This window comes from Anomaloglossus baeobatrachus, chromosome 2 (genome assembly GCF_048569485.1).
Source record: "Anomaloglossus baeobatrachus isolate aAnoBae1 chromosome 2, aAnoBae1.hap1, whole genome shotgun sequence".
Classification (NCBI taxonomy): domain Eukaryota; kingdom Metazoa; phylum Chordata; class Amphibia; order Anura; family Aromobatidae; genus Anomaloglossus; species Anomaloglossus baeobatrachus.
The window spans coordinates 397,064,505-397,082,608 of NC_134354.1; the positions used below are offsets into that span (position 1 = coordinate 397,064,505).

General features: G+C 42.8%; 1 protein-coding gene across 1 annotated transcript in view; it reads right to left on the reverse strand.

Annotated features, from left to right (window-relative positions):
- The window catches only part of LOC142291505 (mannosyl-oligosaccharide 1,2-alpha-mannosidase IA-like), a 259,237-nt gene that overhangs the window by 104,681 nt on the left and 136,452 nt on the right, over positions 1–18,104 (reverse strand). The window contains exon 6 of the mRNA XM_075336074.1: positions 7,220–7,314. Coding sequence (XP_075192189.1) covers positions 7,220–7,314 — 95 coding nt within the window. The remainder of the gene's footprint in view (positions 1–7,219; positions 7,315–18,104) is intronic.

An 18,104-nucleotide genomic window follows, 5' to 3' on the forward strand; every position in this document is an offset into this window, starting at 1 on the left:
GCTGTGAGGACTCCTCTGCAGTGCCAGCAGCATGAGCTGGCGAGTGCGTGACCACAAGCATGAGATTTGCATAAATCTGGTCACATGACAACTATAACTACTTGGCCTCACCCAATACAAGTGAATTGAGTGAGGCTGGATATGTCTAGTTGGAATGTGGCCGAAAGTACGCAAATTGCCTACTTGCGGCTGCATGAATGCCTGCTCCTGGCATCAGCACTGGAGACTCCTGACACATTAAGTGACCACAGACTTGTAGACTTGTACCCCAAGGCTGGACAAGCCCTTTAAAAATAAAAAAACAAAAAAAACACCCCATATGCCTCTACATGAAATATTGTAGTCTACTACAATAATTCATACACTACAAAATATGGCACGTAATGCATACTGCCCTAGTGTATGCCAAAAGGACACTGTTTACATATTCTGGGTAAATGTGTACTTCCAATAGGTGGTGCTGTGCTAGAGTTTGTCTCCTTTACTGGAGAGACAATTTGAATATTTCCTAGATGGGCGTGGCAGCTATAAGTCCCCTTACTTGGCAGCCAGACTGGCTTGCAAAGTCTCCTTAAGGAGAATAGTGTTCCCCCGTGGTCCCCACATAGCTTTCTCATGAGCCAGATCAGACACCCCATACTTTGCACTGACGAGGGGCAAGCACCCCGAAACACCGTGTCTGCAAATTGGGATTCTGATCTGGCATATATATCCTAAGTCATATTGCAAAGGATTGTTAAAAATCCCCTTGTGACTTTTAGGATCGCTACTTCCAATAGGTGGCGCTGTGCTAGAGTTTGTCTCCTTTACTAGAGAGACAATTTGTATATTACACTCTAAATTTACTTGGGAAATATAGCCTCATTCATCTTTTTATTCTAGATTATTGTGATATAAAAACTTGTCAAATAAATCCATATTTAAAATAAATATGAAGCCTTAGTATAACTTTGGGGAGAAAAACAAGCATGAAAGACAATTTGGTACACAGGATACTTAGAAAGATATTCAAAGTCTAAATTTACTTTTGGTACTTTGAGTTACAAGAGAAGAAAGACATTTGGAGAGATACAGATGGAGGAATCACATTAAGTAGTTATTAGATCACTTACTGATTAAATGTTTCAATAATGTTTAAGCTGAAATTAACTTGTCAAGGAAAGGATACCAGCAGTGACAGCAAATTACACATTTGTGTATTGAGTCATAAACAGGATCATTGTTTCTTATTCTTCAAGTGTTTTAAGAAAGACATAATCTCAATTACAAGTTGTTTTTTTTTGTGGCTTATATTGTTTTATTTGATATTTTTCAGTTCATTTTTGAACATGTGCTTTTCCAGCTCCACTGTGCAAAAAACATGTTAAGAAGTTTTCAGATCGGCGTTGTCAGTGTTTATTTCCCTCTCTATTCCTGCAGGGTTCCCAGTGATGTTTAATACCTTTTTTAGAGGAAAATATCTATATATTAGAAGAAGAGATAATATAACATTTTGGGATTTTAGAGTCCACTCATACAGCGTTGCTACATACATGGACCTGGTATGAACATTCACTGTCCCCACAGGTCAATGTGTTTAGTGGTTAGCATATTCAGGAAACAATGGTTCCATTGGAAAATAACTCCATAGCATTGTATACAATGACAAAAGGACAATTTTTATGGATTCTCAAGGAAAGAAAAAAATAGTCTGTGCTTGTAAAGGGATTGACCCTAGAAGCCTTGCCACAAGCCATCCAGAAGTGTCCATAAGCTGTTTTTTAAGTTGGTCCAGTGAAATTACTGACCCCCAGACTTATGTTATATCATACTTATTCCATGGATCTTGTGTGACGTCCTGGCCGGGCCAGGTAGTCACAAATAGGGCCCTGCATTACACCTGTCCCTCATAGGTAACATACAGCCAAACACATAAACCCTAGTCACCCCCCCTCAGGGCTGGATGGACACACCAGGGGGTGGAACTAGGCGGTTGGAAGACGCCCACCGAGGAGTTCAGACAGCCTGAGGCAGGAAAGTAAACAGAATAGTTTCAGAGTTCAAGTCGGAGAGGTGTGTGGGCTGGAGCTGTGCAGCTCCAGCAGAGGAGAGAAAACCCAATTTGAGCAGGTGCCAGGGTAGGAGCCCTGGTACCTTAGGCTAGGATGCAGATGGAGGCCTCTGTCTGCTGGAGCCGGGAAGAAGGCTCAGTGAAACCGAGGTGGACCGGGACAGGGTTGTAGCCCGCCGGTACCGACCCAGGGAACCGACTCAGAAACCGGAGCACAAAGGGGGGTACTCAGACCCTGAAGCTAGGTCCAGAAGCTACTGGGGCTAGCTAATTAACTGATTGCGGCCAGGACTAGAGGTCCTGTCCCACCCAAAGTCCCGACTGAAGGCAACATCCCAACGAGGGGGATAAACGGCCACCGCCACGGCTCAGAGATCCCACGGGCCAGCATCTGCGGGCAAAGGGCTCCTTAGGCGACAACAAGCATGGAGCGGAATCCTGAAGTTGCAAGCGCAAGTAGTCCACCATCACAAACAGGTGCGGGAGAAAGACAGAGATCACCAGCCGGGTGGGGGACCAGATTGCAGCCAGCTGCGGGCACCGACCACCATCACCTTCATTTACCAGAGACTCGTGTGTTTACTAATAGTGAGTACATCAGTGCCCTCTGGCCGCCCATCTCCTTGCACCGCCAAACAGTCCCCCAACGGGTCCCGGGGCCACCATCTCTGCCCACGGAGGGGTTAACAACTTGCTTCGCAACATCTCCCCGGGTGCCTCGTAACTGCAACGGTGGTGTCCATTTTCACCACATCCCGTGGGTGGCGTCACAAACTTAACACGGCTCCGGCCGTACAACTACGTCCCCAAACCACAAACCCCCTTTTGATTGGAGTGACCGCAGCACCCCCGGGTCCAGAGACCCTCGAGCCACCCATTGAAGGTTCGAACCCAAGCGGCTTGGCTGCCGAGCACGGGGCGGTACACTTTCTTTTTTGTTTATTGCCACATAGGCTGAGGTCACCTGTGTTGGATGCCAGAGTGTGGCGCTATACAGGCTATGTTCTAAGGTGAGTTCAGGGTATAAGCCAACATTTTCCCACACCTTGTGAAGAGTGTGAGTCAGCACAGCTGGCAAATAGGTAAGCTGGTGGTGAGCTAGTTGATCGAGCGGCCGAAAGAGTTGTGTAGAGCAACAGTTTGACCGCTGAACCAATTGTAGTGTGCACCTGTAAGGCAGTGCAAGGTGTGCTAAATAGTCACCAAAGCTCCCACATTGCTGTAGTGTGTTAGTTGTGGTTGGAGACGTCCTGCTATTAGTGTGAAAGAGAATGTTGTTTTTGGTCTGCAATTAACAAGCTGTGCACCTCTTCATAGTGTAACCACTAAGCTCTGCATAATAGTAGTGTTACTGGCACACTCATAGGCTTTTTACGTTATTGTGCAACTACTAAGCTCAGTGCGTTAAGAGGTGATGTGTAACCAACAAGAGTTGTGAACACTTATTGATAGTGTAACTATTAGGCTGGACTCGCACAAACGTATGTAAAAACAGTCCCATTCTCATCCAGGAGAGTAGGACGATTTTTTCTGACTTGTCATCCATGTGCTGTCCGTGTGCAATCCGTTTATTTCTCTGCAGTTATTAGTCATTTACAGTCATTTACAGGACTATTTACAGTGTTCTCTGTTACATGATAGAATTGTATCCATAAAAACAGATTTCACTAGGATGTGCCGTCCGTGTGATGTCTGTTTTTTACTCGCACCCATTGACTTTTATTGGTGAGTCTCGTACGTTTTCAGGATACAATCGCAGCATGTTGCGACTTTTCTCACATCCAGAATCTGGATGCGAGAAAAGCTGACCACCTGCTTTGCCTCATTGACTAAACGAGTGCAATGCAAGATTTTCTCGCACTGCACTCATCCAAGTATTTCTAAAGATCCCATATGATATGCATATGAGCGCAGGGACTAGTCGTCAGGGCGTTACATCCCTTGGCTGGTCGGCCCCTTAGCATATTAGTACGCCCTTGTGGGCGTGCTAACATGCAAATGAATGCGCAGCATCAGAGGATGATCTCACTCACCTCTCTGCTGCCATCACGTTCGAATCCTGGCTTCAAACCCATGTAGTGCGCATGACCAAAAGTCCGGTATCATGCGCACTGAGTCGAAATCCAGGACTTGGATGTGATGGCAGCAGACAGGTGAGTGCGACTATTCTGACGCTGTGCATTCATTAACATGTTAGCACACCCACAAGGGTGTACTAACATGCTAAGGGGGCCGGCTAGCCAGGGGAAGTAACACCCTCACAACTAATCCCTGGCCTCAATAGCATATAATGAAAGATCTTTAGAAATACTTTTTGTAAAGATCTCTTTATCTATGCTAGTGTATACAGGGACGGTTAGGCAGGGATTAGCAATATGCACCCAGGACTGCTCGTGGTTCTGTGTGTATATTGCACCTGACAGGTTCCCTTTAACCTCTCCTGGGTGATTTTTGTTTTTTTTCGTTTTCGTTTTTTGCTCCCTTTCTTCAAAGACCCAAAACATTTTTATTTCTCTGTCAATATAGCCGGTTGAGAGCTTGATTTTGTGGGACGAGTTGTACTTTTGAATGACACCATTCATTTTACCATAAAGTGTACTGGAAACCGGGAAAAAAATTCCAAGTGCAGTGAAACGGCATTTTCTGTGACCTGTAATATTTTAATTTTTTGGGGATCTGGCGCTGTGTGAGGGCTTATTTTGTGCACCATGAGGCGATGGTTTTACTTACACCATTTTGGAGTAGATACAATGTTTTGATCGCCTCTCATTGCATTTTAATGTAATGTTGCAGAGTCCAAAAAATGTAATTTTGGCGTTTTGATTTTTTTCTTGTCAAGCCATTTACCAATCAAATAATTTATTTTAGATTTTAGTAGATTGGATATTTCTGAACTCAGCGATGCCAAATATGTGTATATTTTATTTTTTTTTGTTTTCTTTTAATGGGGAAAAGGTTTTTTTTGTGTTTGTTTTTTTCCTAGTTATATTAACTTTTTCTTTTTACTGTATTCACTAGTTCCCTTACGAGACTTGAATCTGCATCAGCACTGCTCTGTATAGCAAAAATCACAATCTCCTGTGAATGCTGGCTCACAGCCGGTGTTCACAGGAAGTTTGTCATGACAGACACAAGGGTCATCAGCCGATTCCTGGCTTTCATGACCATCTATTGGTGCCCTGCAATCACGTCACGGGAGCGTTGATGGGAACGGAGAATGACATGCCCCCTGCTGGTCTTGGTGATTGACAGCCAGATTTAACTGGCTAACAGCTGTGGGCAGACAGCGGTTGTTAGGGGCACATAAGCACATGATGGGCTAATTAAATCAGCTGTCATGTACAGGGAATGATGTGACTTTTGATGTACATATAAGTAAAAAAAGGTGAAGGAGTTGTGTTGCCCATTACTTTGATATTGATAAGGTATCCTCATGATAGACCATCAATATCAGTTTGTGCGAGTTCAAAACCCGATACCTCTATGATCAGCTGTTATCAGCTCCACTATCAGTAGGCTGTTAACAGCGTACAGAGCTCTACCTGCTGGAACTGGTAATAGCAGATCGATAGGGATACTGAATGTTTAACACTGAGGATAAGTCATCAAAATCATAGTGGAGGTCAACCCCTTTAAGTTTCTACCCCATTGAGAGACTGTAACCACTATGTGTCTGTCACTCTTCCATCCTTAATCTGGAAGCCATGTGTAGGACCAAAGAGCCACACAAACAACTTCTGACTTGCTACAATGCCTCACCATCGAATTGGTATCACGCATTGGTATACGTTGGTCCCATTGCTGAATATGATTTCTATATTAAATTTGCGTAGCCCCTAATAAGATAAGGAATAGACGGCTCATTCTCAATGTACAATACAATAATGCAATGATGATATTTACCATATTATCACTAACATTACTCTCTCCTACAGCTTCTGTATTCCTTAGGATTGAAAATTACTGACAGAACATTTGAAATAACTTAAAGGGAACCTGTCACCACTTTTTTGGCCTATAAGCTGAAGCCACCACCACCGGGTTCTTATATACAGCATTCTAACATGCTGTATATAAGAGCCCAGGCCGGGAGTATAACATAAAAAACACTTTGTGATGCTTACCTAACGGTCACACTGTGGGCCTTATGGGCATCTGCCGTCTCCTCCTCTTTCCGCCATCTTCGTCCTCTTTCTGAAGCCTGGGTGCATGACACGGCTACATCATACACACTCGCCGGTCCTGCGCAGGCGCACTACAATACTTTGATCTGCTCTGCTCAGGGCAGATCAAAGTGCGCCTGCTAAGGACCTGAATGCCAGCGAGTGTGTATGATGACCCGTCATGCACCGTGGCTAGAGAAGAAGGAGAACAAAGATGGCTAAAAGAGGCGGCGCCGCCACCGGACAACGGAGACGTCCATAAGGCCCACAGCACGACCGTTAAGTAAGTATTATAAAATGTTTTTTATGTTATACTCCCGACCTGGGCTCTTATATACAGTTTGTTAGAATGCTGTATATAAGAGCCCGGTGGTGGTAGCCACAGCTTATAGGCCGACAAAGTGGTGACAGGTTCCCTTTAAGTGTGGGAGGAAAAAGCATATGTATGATCTGATACTTTCTTATATACTAGTTTTCTGGCAATATTAGTACGTTTGAAGTTATTGGTACTGCTGTGCACCTATTTAACCCTTTCCATTCAATTTTCAGCAGTAAAACTCAGTTACTAATAATCCTGTTTTCTATTACAGTAAGTGATGATTACTTTACGACCCTGACCTGTGGCTTTTGTCCTGAAATAGAAGCTCTCCTAGTGGCCCTGACCTTATCGGTTTCTACTTTGTCTCCACTGTAGCTGTCACCTAGTGAGGCCCATTACTCATCTACAGCGAAGTCTATTCCTCCAACAGACTCCGCTCAATTCAGCCAGCACAAATCAATGATAACGAAAACCAAAGATGACAGCCCAATAAGAACAGTCTGAAGTTATATTCAGGCTGCATTTGTCACCATGTGCAAGAATGAAGACTGATCCTCTGAATCTCAGACATTGTGTTACTGCAATATGAAAATAATTACCAGTATTTTTAAGGAGCGCCTTAGTTTGTTTAACACTGTACAATTTGCAAGCAAGAAATTCACAATAATAAATGCACATTTTCCTTACTTTCCGAGGTTGATAATTCCGCGAGGGATTCCTGTAGGCGTGCTAAATGCCGGTAACAGTTTTTTACCAAGACCAATTGCTTTTCCCCGAAAAACCTAGAAACATATGAAACAGTTAATTTCTATTCATTTTTTGCCCATAGTCACATCTTTTTCCTCCCAACACGTTTCATCCCTCCCCCCAGGATGCGATTTAAGATTGAATCTTGAGCTATACGTTGGTATTTATTATGTCCATTGGATGGTCACCACATTTAAACTCTTGACCAGCTTGGTTTAGATATGCCCACCGAGTCACGGTAAGACCATTCCTTTTCTTTTTGAAGCAGGATCCATTATTAATCTGTGGAAGAGTGGTATCCTGGATGTTTAAAAAGGTCTGGCTTAATATATACGGAGTCCCATTACACGTAACCCATACACTACTTTGGAGGGCGGTTCCCTATTTTGGGTGTTGTGGGGTTTTGTTTAAACCACTTTGTCTAATCTCAGTGTGCTTATTATGGGATGTTTTGTTCTAATGTGCTTGATGTACCAGATGGGGTCATTTTGAGCTTGGAGTTCCACTGGTTCATCTCTGAATTTTTAATTCACGTTTTTATGCAGTGAGTTTTCACTTATTATTGCACACTTTATTAAAAGTTATATTTTAGGTCTCTTTGCTCTTTTCTGTAAAGTACCCCTTGTTGCTATTTGATTGTTACTCCTTGTGGGGGTTGTTGAGGTATTATTGCTAACTTTAATCACACTAGCATATAGCTTCTGATGCAAGAGCTTTAAATGCTGTACGCTAATGACACGTGGCTCAAATTCTGCTGTGAGCATGGGCTGGGTGAAATTCCACTGTTCTGTGATTTTTTCCAATGCAAGAATCGGAGCAGAGGTGCGGAGAAGAAGGAGAGATTAATCCTGTTTCTGCGTATATCGCACTGTACTTGGATATCATCAGTGCAGTTGGATGTGTCACTCGCACTCATAGACTTGTATGGGTGCACATGAGCCGAGATTCACTGCCAATCTCAGCATGCTGCAATTTTTCCCTCAGTCTAATTAGCGCTGAGGAAAAACTCTCAGCTCTGCGTCATTGACCGACAATGCAAGATTTTATTATCTCTTTTATTATCTTTATTATTATTATATGCCAGTGTGAGTAAGCCCTTCTACTGAGAGGAAAATGATTAGGCCTCATTCAGGCGCCTGTGGATCACATACGAAATCTATATTTAACACTAGAACTACTGAGGTAGTCATTTTGACTGCTTTGCACCATGTATTTCTATATAGGTGTCACGAGTCCAGTAGTTCTAGTGTTAAAGCTCAATAAAATTACCAAGAAGGCAAGCTCGGCGGTGGGACGTCATCTTAACACTTTGGAGGAGGTAGTGGAGAAAAGAATTCAGAAAAAGTATATGGCGATATTAATGAACAATGATGAGTGCACACCCACTATATGAGCTGTTCATGAGACAGAAGAGCACATTTATTGTAAGAAGGAAAGATACATGAAATCGTTTGTTCTGACTGCTATGGAAATGTGCAACAATTGCCTAAAGGCCACGTCTCACTAAGCAACATCGCTAGCAACATCGCTGTTGAGGCACGATTTTTGTGACGTAGCAGCGATGTTGCTAGTGATGTCGCTGTGTGTGACATCCAGCAACAACCTGGCCCCTGCTGTGAGGTCGTTGGTTGTTGCTGAATGTCCTGGACCGTTTTTTAGTTGTTTGCTCTCCCGCTGTGAAGCGCACATCGCTGTGTGTGACAGCGAGACAGCAACAACTAAATGTGCAGGCAGCAGGAGCCGGCTTCTGCGGACTCTGGTAACCACGGTAAACATCAGGTAACCGCGAAGTGCTTCGTTGGTTACCCGATATTTACCTTAGTTATTAGCGTCCGCCGCTCTCACACTGCCAGTGCCGGCTCCCTGCACGAGTAGCCAGACTACACATCGGGTAAATAAGCACAGCAGTTTGCTTATTAACCCTATGTGTACTCTGGCTAGGAGTGCAGGGAGCCAGCGCTAAGCGGTGTGCGCTGGTAACCAGGGTAAATATCGGGTAACCAGCGAAGGCTTTCCTTGATTGCCCGATATTTACCTTAGTTACCAAGCGCAGCATCGCTTCCACGCGTCGCTGCTGGCTGGGGGCTGGTCACTGGTCGCTGGTGAGATCTGCCTGTTTGACAGCTCACCTTAAGTGTGAAATCATCAAAGTAAAGGTTGTTTTATTCCTGTACCAATTGTGTATCACTTGTGTATGACCTGTCATTAAAGGGAATCTGTCACCATGTTTTTAACACCAATCATAATGTAGGGGCATAGATCCTGATTCCAGCGAATCACTTACTGGGCTGCTTACTGTAGTTTTGATAAAATCACTGGTTAATCAGCAGTAGAGTATCATTAGAGGACTACTTGACCTGCTGCCAGGTAGTCCAGCATATTCATGAGCTCTGTATAACTGCTAGATCTGCAGCAAAGAAAACATTGATTTTATCACAATGACAGCAAACAGCTCAGTAAGTGACACATCGCTGGAATCAGGATCTCTGCCCCTACCTTATGCTGCTCTCAGGGGAGCAAAAGCCTGGTGACAGATTCCCTTTAATAATAGTAATGTTTTACATTCTTCTGTCAATTCTACAGTTATATTGTAATTAAGCATTTCATGTCTAAGTTGTGCTGCTGTGATACTACAATTTCCCTTTGGATCAATAAAGTGTATTGTATCGTATCGTATCGAGTAGTAATGTCATTTAGAAACTTCTCTTGTGAACCCACAGAGCACTCTTCAAAGTTGCCATGTATTTCTAGCGTTATTGGGAAAATACCTATAAGCTACTGTTGGGTTTTTATTGCCTTGTAAAAGATGAATGTTTCCTATTATAATTTTAATAATGGTTTTTTTACATCTAAAATTACAATTAACAGCTGTACTGTGTAAAAATAGAGGATCCAACGATTGCGTAAAAGGGATGCTGGCTGAAATGCAGACAACTGGTTCTAGCTGCCAGGTAGGGGAATGATAGCCAGTCCCGAGCACAAGATCTAGCACTAACACTATTTCTTGTATGATCGTGGATTACACTAGAAGAGGGACTCAGGGGTCAGATCCTTGCAGGAGGGGGGCCTGCCAATGTGTGTTTCAGCTGGATGTGTCAGAGGACGCATATTCAGCTGAAATGTATTGCAATGCTTAGTCCTGCTATGTCCCTACATGCCGCCTGCCAATCAGAGGCTGACAGCTGACGTCCACGTGCCAGTTACAGGCAGTGCATAGTAGTGATGTCATACGTTGTCATCTACCTGACTTTGCGCTGGCTTTAGAAGAGGACAAATGTGAAGATGTGAACAGCTCATCAGACTGTTGAATGAGGATGCGGTGCCCGGAAATTACAATATTCCAAGTAGACTAGATAGTTCGTCTACGTGTTTCGAACAGTTAAACTAAGAAATCATGACAACATTAAATGCAAACATATATATATATATATATATATATATCCCTACAAAAACTGAGGTGGAGTTCTACAAAAATCAACCAATATGGAGAACTTGGAAACTAGGCCAAGCAAAAGCCACAAAAAAAACCAAAACATCAACAAATAAAAAACACCAACAAAGTGATCTTTTTATATTGATAGATAATCACAATGTTGATAATATAGAATGTATGCTTACTTCAAAAACAGCATCATTAATCACAATCATTTATATCTCCATCATAATATCAGAATAGAAAATGTATTAATAAGAAATAACATCATATATAGGTATAAATAATATTGATTTTATAAAGTGATATATAATCAGAATATTGTAACATAAAATAAATAATAATTCAATAATATTGGATAAGGAAATTATTGGATATGTGTTTTTGTGAAATATTATTTATTTTATATGTTACAATATTCTAATTATATGTCAATTTCTAAAATCACAATTATTCATACCTATATATGATGTTATTTCTTTTTAATAAATTTTCTATTTCGATATTATGATGGAAATATAAATGATTGTGATTAATGATGCTGTTTTTGGCGTAAGCATACATTTATACTAACATTGTGATTATTATATATTAATCTACAAAGATCATTTTCTTGGTGGGGTTTTTTTTTTGTGGATTTTGCTTGGATTAGATTCCAAGTGTTTTCCATATTGGGTGATTTCTGTAGAGCTCTACCTCAATTAATGTAGATATATATATATATATATATATATATATATATATATATATATATATATGTTTGCATTTAATGTTATCATGATTACAAACATGTTAACTGTTCGAAACGCGTTGACGAACTATCTAGTCTACTTGGAATATTGTCATGATTTTTTCTAGTTTTTATTTTTTTCTATAAAGCCATGTTTTAATTTTATATGCAGATGCTGGTTTTCCTTCAATTTTTTCTTTAGAAGAGGACGCTGCATGTTGTGGGAGTGGCAAAAGGTGAGAAGAATTGGGTTTCTTTTTGTTTTTCTTTTTTTTATGTATTAGAAAACAGTGACAGAATAGGAAACATGTGCCCATGAGGTGGGACATTATATCAGGAAGGGGCCCAGGATGGGGGACATTATTACTTGAAGGACACTAGATGGAACCATAGTATCAGGATTGGGTACATTATACCAGGAAGGAGGAAATTATTAATAGAAGAGACAGAGGATGGGGGCATTATACCAGGAAGGGGCACAGAAAGGGGGACCTATATTATTAGAAGGGGCCCAGGATGCAGACACAGAATGGGAATATTACTACTGAAAGTGGTACAAGATCAGGACATTATACCATATAGACCGGATGAAAAGCAAGACACAGCACAAAACGGCTGTCGTCAATACGCTCCGCTTGTCCTTCCAAACACAGAAATTTTAACGGTGTGACGCTATTCACAAAGTAAAGGGTTTTTTGCATGGTGAAGTGCTGCTATTTTCTACTTAATTTTTGGACTTCATGTTGCCAAGAACTTGTAGCAGAGCACCACCATTCTGCGAGCAAAAGGGTGAGTCTAGGTATGTCAGACTCATGACAGTGCCAAGCATTTATTCTATTATATGAATGATGGAAAGTTATCACCTTTTCCAATGGTAGGTGATAATGTTGAATGTTGGAGATAACGCTTAAACCAAATAGCAATGTCATATGGAAGATCAGGGGCTCAAGTGCAAAATCTATAATGGAGATTTAAAGGGGTTCTCCGTTCAGTTGGTAATAGTCGAGCTAGGGTGGTAAACCCTTGGACTCCCCTCCAGCTCTAATGCAATGCTCTCCACTGCACCAGATGCAATGCATGTGCACTAGTGACCCTGCAACTAATCAACTGCAGCAGACACGTCAATGACATCATTGCTTCCCATCCGGCAGAGAACAGCCACGCCAACTTAGGCCTAAAACACACTTCCGCGTAAAAATACGTATGTGTCTCACGTTCCGTTTTTCAGGTCCGTGTTCCGTTTTTTATGGGCGTTTCTCCGGTACGTGTAACATCCGTGTGATGGCGTATGCTTGCTGTGTGTGCGTGTGGAATGTCCATGTATGCGTACGTGTCCTGTCCATTTGGTGTCCGTATGTGTTGATCTGTGTGTGTTGTAAAATGTCGTTGCTACATACCCACTGACAGGCGACACAGACAGAGACGAGCGATGAGAATGAACTCGGGTGAACCTCACCTGACTTCATTGTCATACCACAGCTCTGTCTGTGTGTGGCGTCCTGATTAGTGGACATCCGTGATGGAATCACCGGTGTCTGCTAATCCCCTGAGTAACTGAAGTTAGCGGCGACATTAGCGCTGCCGTCACTCAGGTTACCCGCAGCTAGCTGGAGTCACCCACCCGACACCACAACTCACCTGTGACTTCTTCGCTGATCGCGCAGCTCACTTCAGTCACTTGGGCGACTCGCTGTCACAGGTGGAGGATCCAGTGGTGGCCGCGAGTAACCTGACTGACTTCATCGGTGATCGCGCGACTCACTTCAGTTGCTGCTTGGAGGTGATAGAGCGCGGTCATTGTGTGTAGCCGCTCCTGTCACCGTCATGTAGCAGAGTTGAGAGCGTCGTGGGACATCCATGGATTACGGTGGACCTGGATGGGTTTTTTGGTTTTATTAAATTGGTGAACGAGGGTGTTTGTTTGTTTTAATTATTCTAAATAAAGGATTTTTTTGAATGTGTGTGTTTCTTTAACCTTAATAACAGGTTAAACATGGAAGTTATCTTGGGGAGGCGGCTGCCATGATTAACCTAGGACTTAGTGGCAGCTATGGGCTGCTGCCATTAACTCCTTATTACCCCGATTGCCACCGCACCAGGGCAATTCGGGAAGAGCCGGGTAGAGTCCCGGAAATGTCGCTTCTAATGGATGCGGCTTTTCCGGGTGGCTGCTGACTGATATTGTTAGGGTGGTGGGCTCCCTATAACATGGGGCTCCTCATCCTGAGAATATCAGCCTTCAGCCGTGTGACTTTACCATGGCTGGTATCAAAAATGGGGGGGACCACATGCCGATTTTTTTAATTATTTATTTATTTATTTTGCTGCACAATATAGACACGCCCACCGGATGCTGTGATTGGTTGCAGTAAGACAGCTGTCACTCAGCGTGGGGGCGTGTCTGAATGCAACCAATCATAGGCGCCGGTGGGCGGGGGAAGCAGGGAATAGTAGATTGAATGATGAGCGGCCAGCATTTTCAAAATAATTAAAGCTGCCGTATCTTTTGCACAGCTGTTCTTCGCCGTGCTGGTGATCGGGGATCGGTAAGTAATGGACAGGGGGAGATACAGACCAACTGACAAAGGGATATTGACTGACAACCACAGAAAAAAAGGTAAATTGACTGACAACCAAATAAAAAATAGATTTACCGACATTGCTCACTAAAAAACGCACACGGACGGTACGTGTAGCACATGGACATGCTACGTGTGCCGTCCGTGCAGGCACAGACCCATTGACTTTATCGGGTCCGTGCCTGCGTCATGCCGGCAAAAAACGGACATGTCGAGCATGTGGGAAAACGCACACACGTACAAACAACATGGACACACGTTCCGTGTGGTTTTACGTGAGTGTGCCTACTACCATAGGGTAGCATTGGTCTACATGTCTCTGTGCCGCCGGTACGTGCAAAAACGTACCAAACACGTACCGGCGGCACGCATGTGTGTCGGAGGCCTTAGAGGTGAGTCTATTATCTTCAATTGTTTTACCACCCTGCTTCCCTATGGGAAATGTATCAATTGAGCTGAGAACCCCTTTATCTTATAACCTCTGAGTGTAATAATCACATGTTTATTATTGTTACATAAATATTTTTATTTATTTGAGAATAGTACTAAAGTATTCTTTAGCATTATGTTTTACATGATTGAGACTTTGATGATCGTAATCTGCCGTTTTGTGAGTCAGCTGAGGCAATACCCCTGAGATGTTTGATTAAAATTTCACGATCCTATGTATGCGTTGCAATCAGCTGCATTCGGAAAGTGGAAGGAAGTAACAAAAATAGCACTAAAGCTGCAGAACATTGCTATTAATCAGCTGGGTTTCAAAGCAAATATAGAAAACAACACCATAAAAGAGGACTGGGAGAAACAATAGGGACAAATAGGAATAGATTTGGATCAACTTTATAAATTTAAATAGAGATTACACATGAGATTTAACAGCATGTATCATTTTGGTGGACATATTTGTGCCAAAAACAGTTAGATTCTACTAAAATAGAAATGGACTGTAATGCCCATAATGGTGTCACCGCTCTGTCCTGCCCTCCTCCCCCGGCAGGGACGTCGGTTCTCTCACAGTCCTGGTCATCTTGTGGTGGCTGCTCCATTCTCAGTTCATGCTGCCATCTCCTGGGGTCTGCATACACCACACAGGCCTCCTGGGAATGCCCGTAGGGTGCATGAGTGGCCACGCCCCTTTTCTTAATGGAAGAGTTTGCCCAGGCCATGGATCCCACTGGTGCCAATGCTATCCAATTGGCTGAGTACAAGAGAAGCTTGTCCACTGACATGAGACAGAGCCAGATGCTGGCCTTTATGACATCAGTGGATATCCGCCTGAACAGTTTGCAAGGCACCATCTCTTCAGTTCCCACTCAGGTTGTAGTTCCAGATCTGGTGGTCAGTTTCACATCTGCTTCCAGTCTCTGTCTTGCAGCTCGCCCTAATGGAAATCTGAAGTTATGCAGAGGGTTCCTGAACCAATGCTCGCTCCATTTTAATCTTCTCCCTCACCACTTGACTTCGGATCAAGCCAAAGTGGCCTTCCTTATGTCCCACGTAGAGAGACAGATGACCCAGTTACCTCCAACCCACTGGTTTTCTTGGAGACATTCCACAAAGTGTTTGAAGAGCTGGGCCAGGTCTCTTCAGCAGCAACCTCGCTGCTCAGACTTCACCAAAGGAGTCTTACTATAGGCCAATATGCGGTCTGGTTTTGCACCCTCTCTTCTGAACTGGGCTGGAATAATGAAGTACAGGTGGTTATCTTTTGGGAAGGTCTGTCTGGAAGAATAAAAGATGAGCTGGCGGGTCGTGGTATGCCATCTTCCCCAAACGACCTAGTATTGCTGGCTATTCACATCGACTTTTGGTTCCAGGAATGATTGACAGAGATGAACTGAAAAAAGAGGTCGTTGTGCATGGCTCCTTCATTCCAGAAGCCCATCATGCAGCTATCTGCGGCATCCATGGCTTCCTCTTCACCAACCACAAGAAACTGGCCTATCTCCAGTAAGCTCAGAAGTTGTGCACACCAGTGACTATGCAAGGGGAATACATGTAATAGCAGAAACTGCTGTGTGACTACTGGCCTGAAAAATACAATAGCTACATGCAAAAATCAAAAAATGAAAGTGGAATCTGCATTACTGCCATGAAATATGAATAAAGAGAAATTTAGCTATTGAATTGACCAATGCAACAGAGCCCCAAACCTCTTCATGGTATTCTCTTATTTTTGGAGTCCCTAGCTAATGTGTGTCCTCTCATGCAGTTAAAAAACTTACCATGTATGGGAAGCTTTTTAACTGCATGAGAGTACAAACATTAGCTAGGGACCCCAAAAATAAGAGAATACCGTGACGAGGTTTTGGGGCTCTGTTGCATTGATCAATTCAATAGCTACATTTCTCTTTATTCATATTTCATGGCAGTAATGCAGATTCCACTCTCATGTTTTTATTTTTGCATGTAGCTATTGTATTTTTCAGACCAGTATTCACACAGCAGTTTCTGCTTTTCATACAGTCAGGGCCAGAAATATTTGGACAGTGACACAAGTTTTGTTATTTTAGCTGTTTACAAAAACATGTTCAGAAATACAATTATATATATAATATGGGCTGAAAGTGCACACTCCCAGCTGCAATATGAGAGTTTTCACATCCAAATCGGAGAAAGGGTTTAGGAATCATAGCTCTGTAATGCATAGCCTCCTCTTTTTCAAGGGACCAAAAGTAATTGGACAAGGGACTCTAAGGGCTGCAATTAACTCTGAAGGCGTCTCCCTCGTTAACCTGTAATCAATGAAGTAGTTAAAAGGTCTGGGGTTGATTACAGGTGTGTGGTTTTGCATTTGGAAGCTGTTGCTGTGACCAGACAACATGCGGTCTAAGGAACTCTCAATTGAGGTGAAGCAGAACATCCTGAGGCTGAAAAAAAAGAAAAAAATCCATCAGAGAGATACCAGACATGCTTGGAGTAGCAAAATCAACAGTCGGGTACATTCTGAGAAAAAAGGAATTGACTGGTGAGCTTGGGAACTCAAAAAAGCCTGGGCGTCCACGGATGACAACAGTGGTGGATGATCGCCGCATACTTTCTTTGGTGAAGAAGAACCCGTTCACAACATCAACTGAAGTCCAGAACACTCTCAGTGAAGTAGGTGTATCTGTCTCTAAGTCAACAGTAAAGAGAAGACTCCATGAAAGTAAACACAAAGGGTTCACATCTAGATGCAAACCATTCATCAATTCCAAAAATAGACAGGCCAGTGTTAAATTTGCTGAAAAACACCTCATGAAGCCAGCTCAGTTCTGGAAAAGTATTCTATGGACAGATGAGACAAAGATCAACCTGTACCAGAATGATGGGAAGAAAAAAGTTTGGAGAAGAAAGGGAACGGCACATGATCCAAGGCACACCACATCCTCTGTAAAACATGGTGGAGGCAACGTGATGGCATGGGCATGCATGGCTTTCAATGGCACTGGGTCACTTGTGTTTATTGATGACATAACAGCAGACAAGAGTAGCCGGATGAATTCTGAAGTGTACCGGGATATACTTTCAGCCCAGATTCAGCCAAATGCCTCAAAGTTGATCGGACGGCGCTTCATAGTACAGATGGACAATGACCCCAAGCATACAGCCAAAGCTACCCAGGAGTTCATGAGTGCAAAAAAGTGGAACATTCTGCAATGGCCAAGTCAATCACCAGATCTTAACCCAATTGAGCATGCATTTCACTTGCTCAAATCCAGACTTAAGACGGAAAGACCCACAAACAAGCAAGACCTGAAGGCTGCGGCTGTAAAGGCCTGGCAAAGCATTAAGAAGGAGGAAACCCAGCGTTTGGTGATGTCCATGGGTTCCAGACTTAAGGCAGTGATTGCCTCCAAAGGAATTGCAACAAAATATTGAAAATAAAAATATTTTGTTTGGGTTTGGTTTATTTGTCCAATTACTTTTGACCTCCTAAAATGTGGAGTGTTTGTAAAGAAATGTGTACAATTCCTACAATTTCTATCAGATATTTTTGTTCAAACCTTCAAATTAAACGTTACAATCTGCACTTGAATTCTGTTGTAGAGGTTTCATTTCAAATCCAATGTGGTGGCATGCAGAGCCCAACTCGCGAAAATT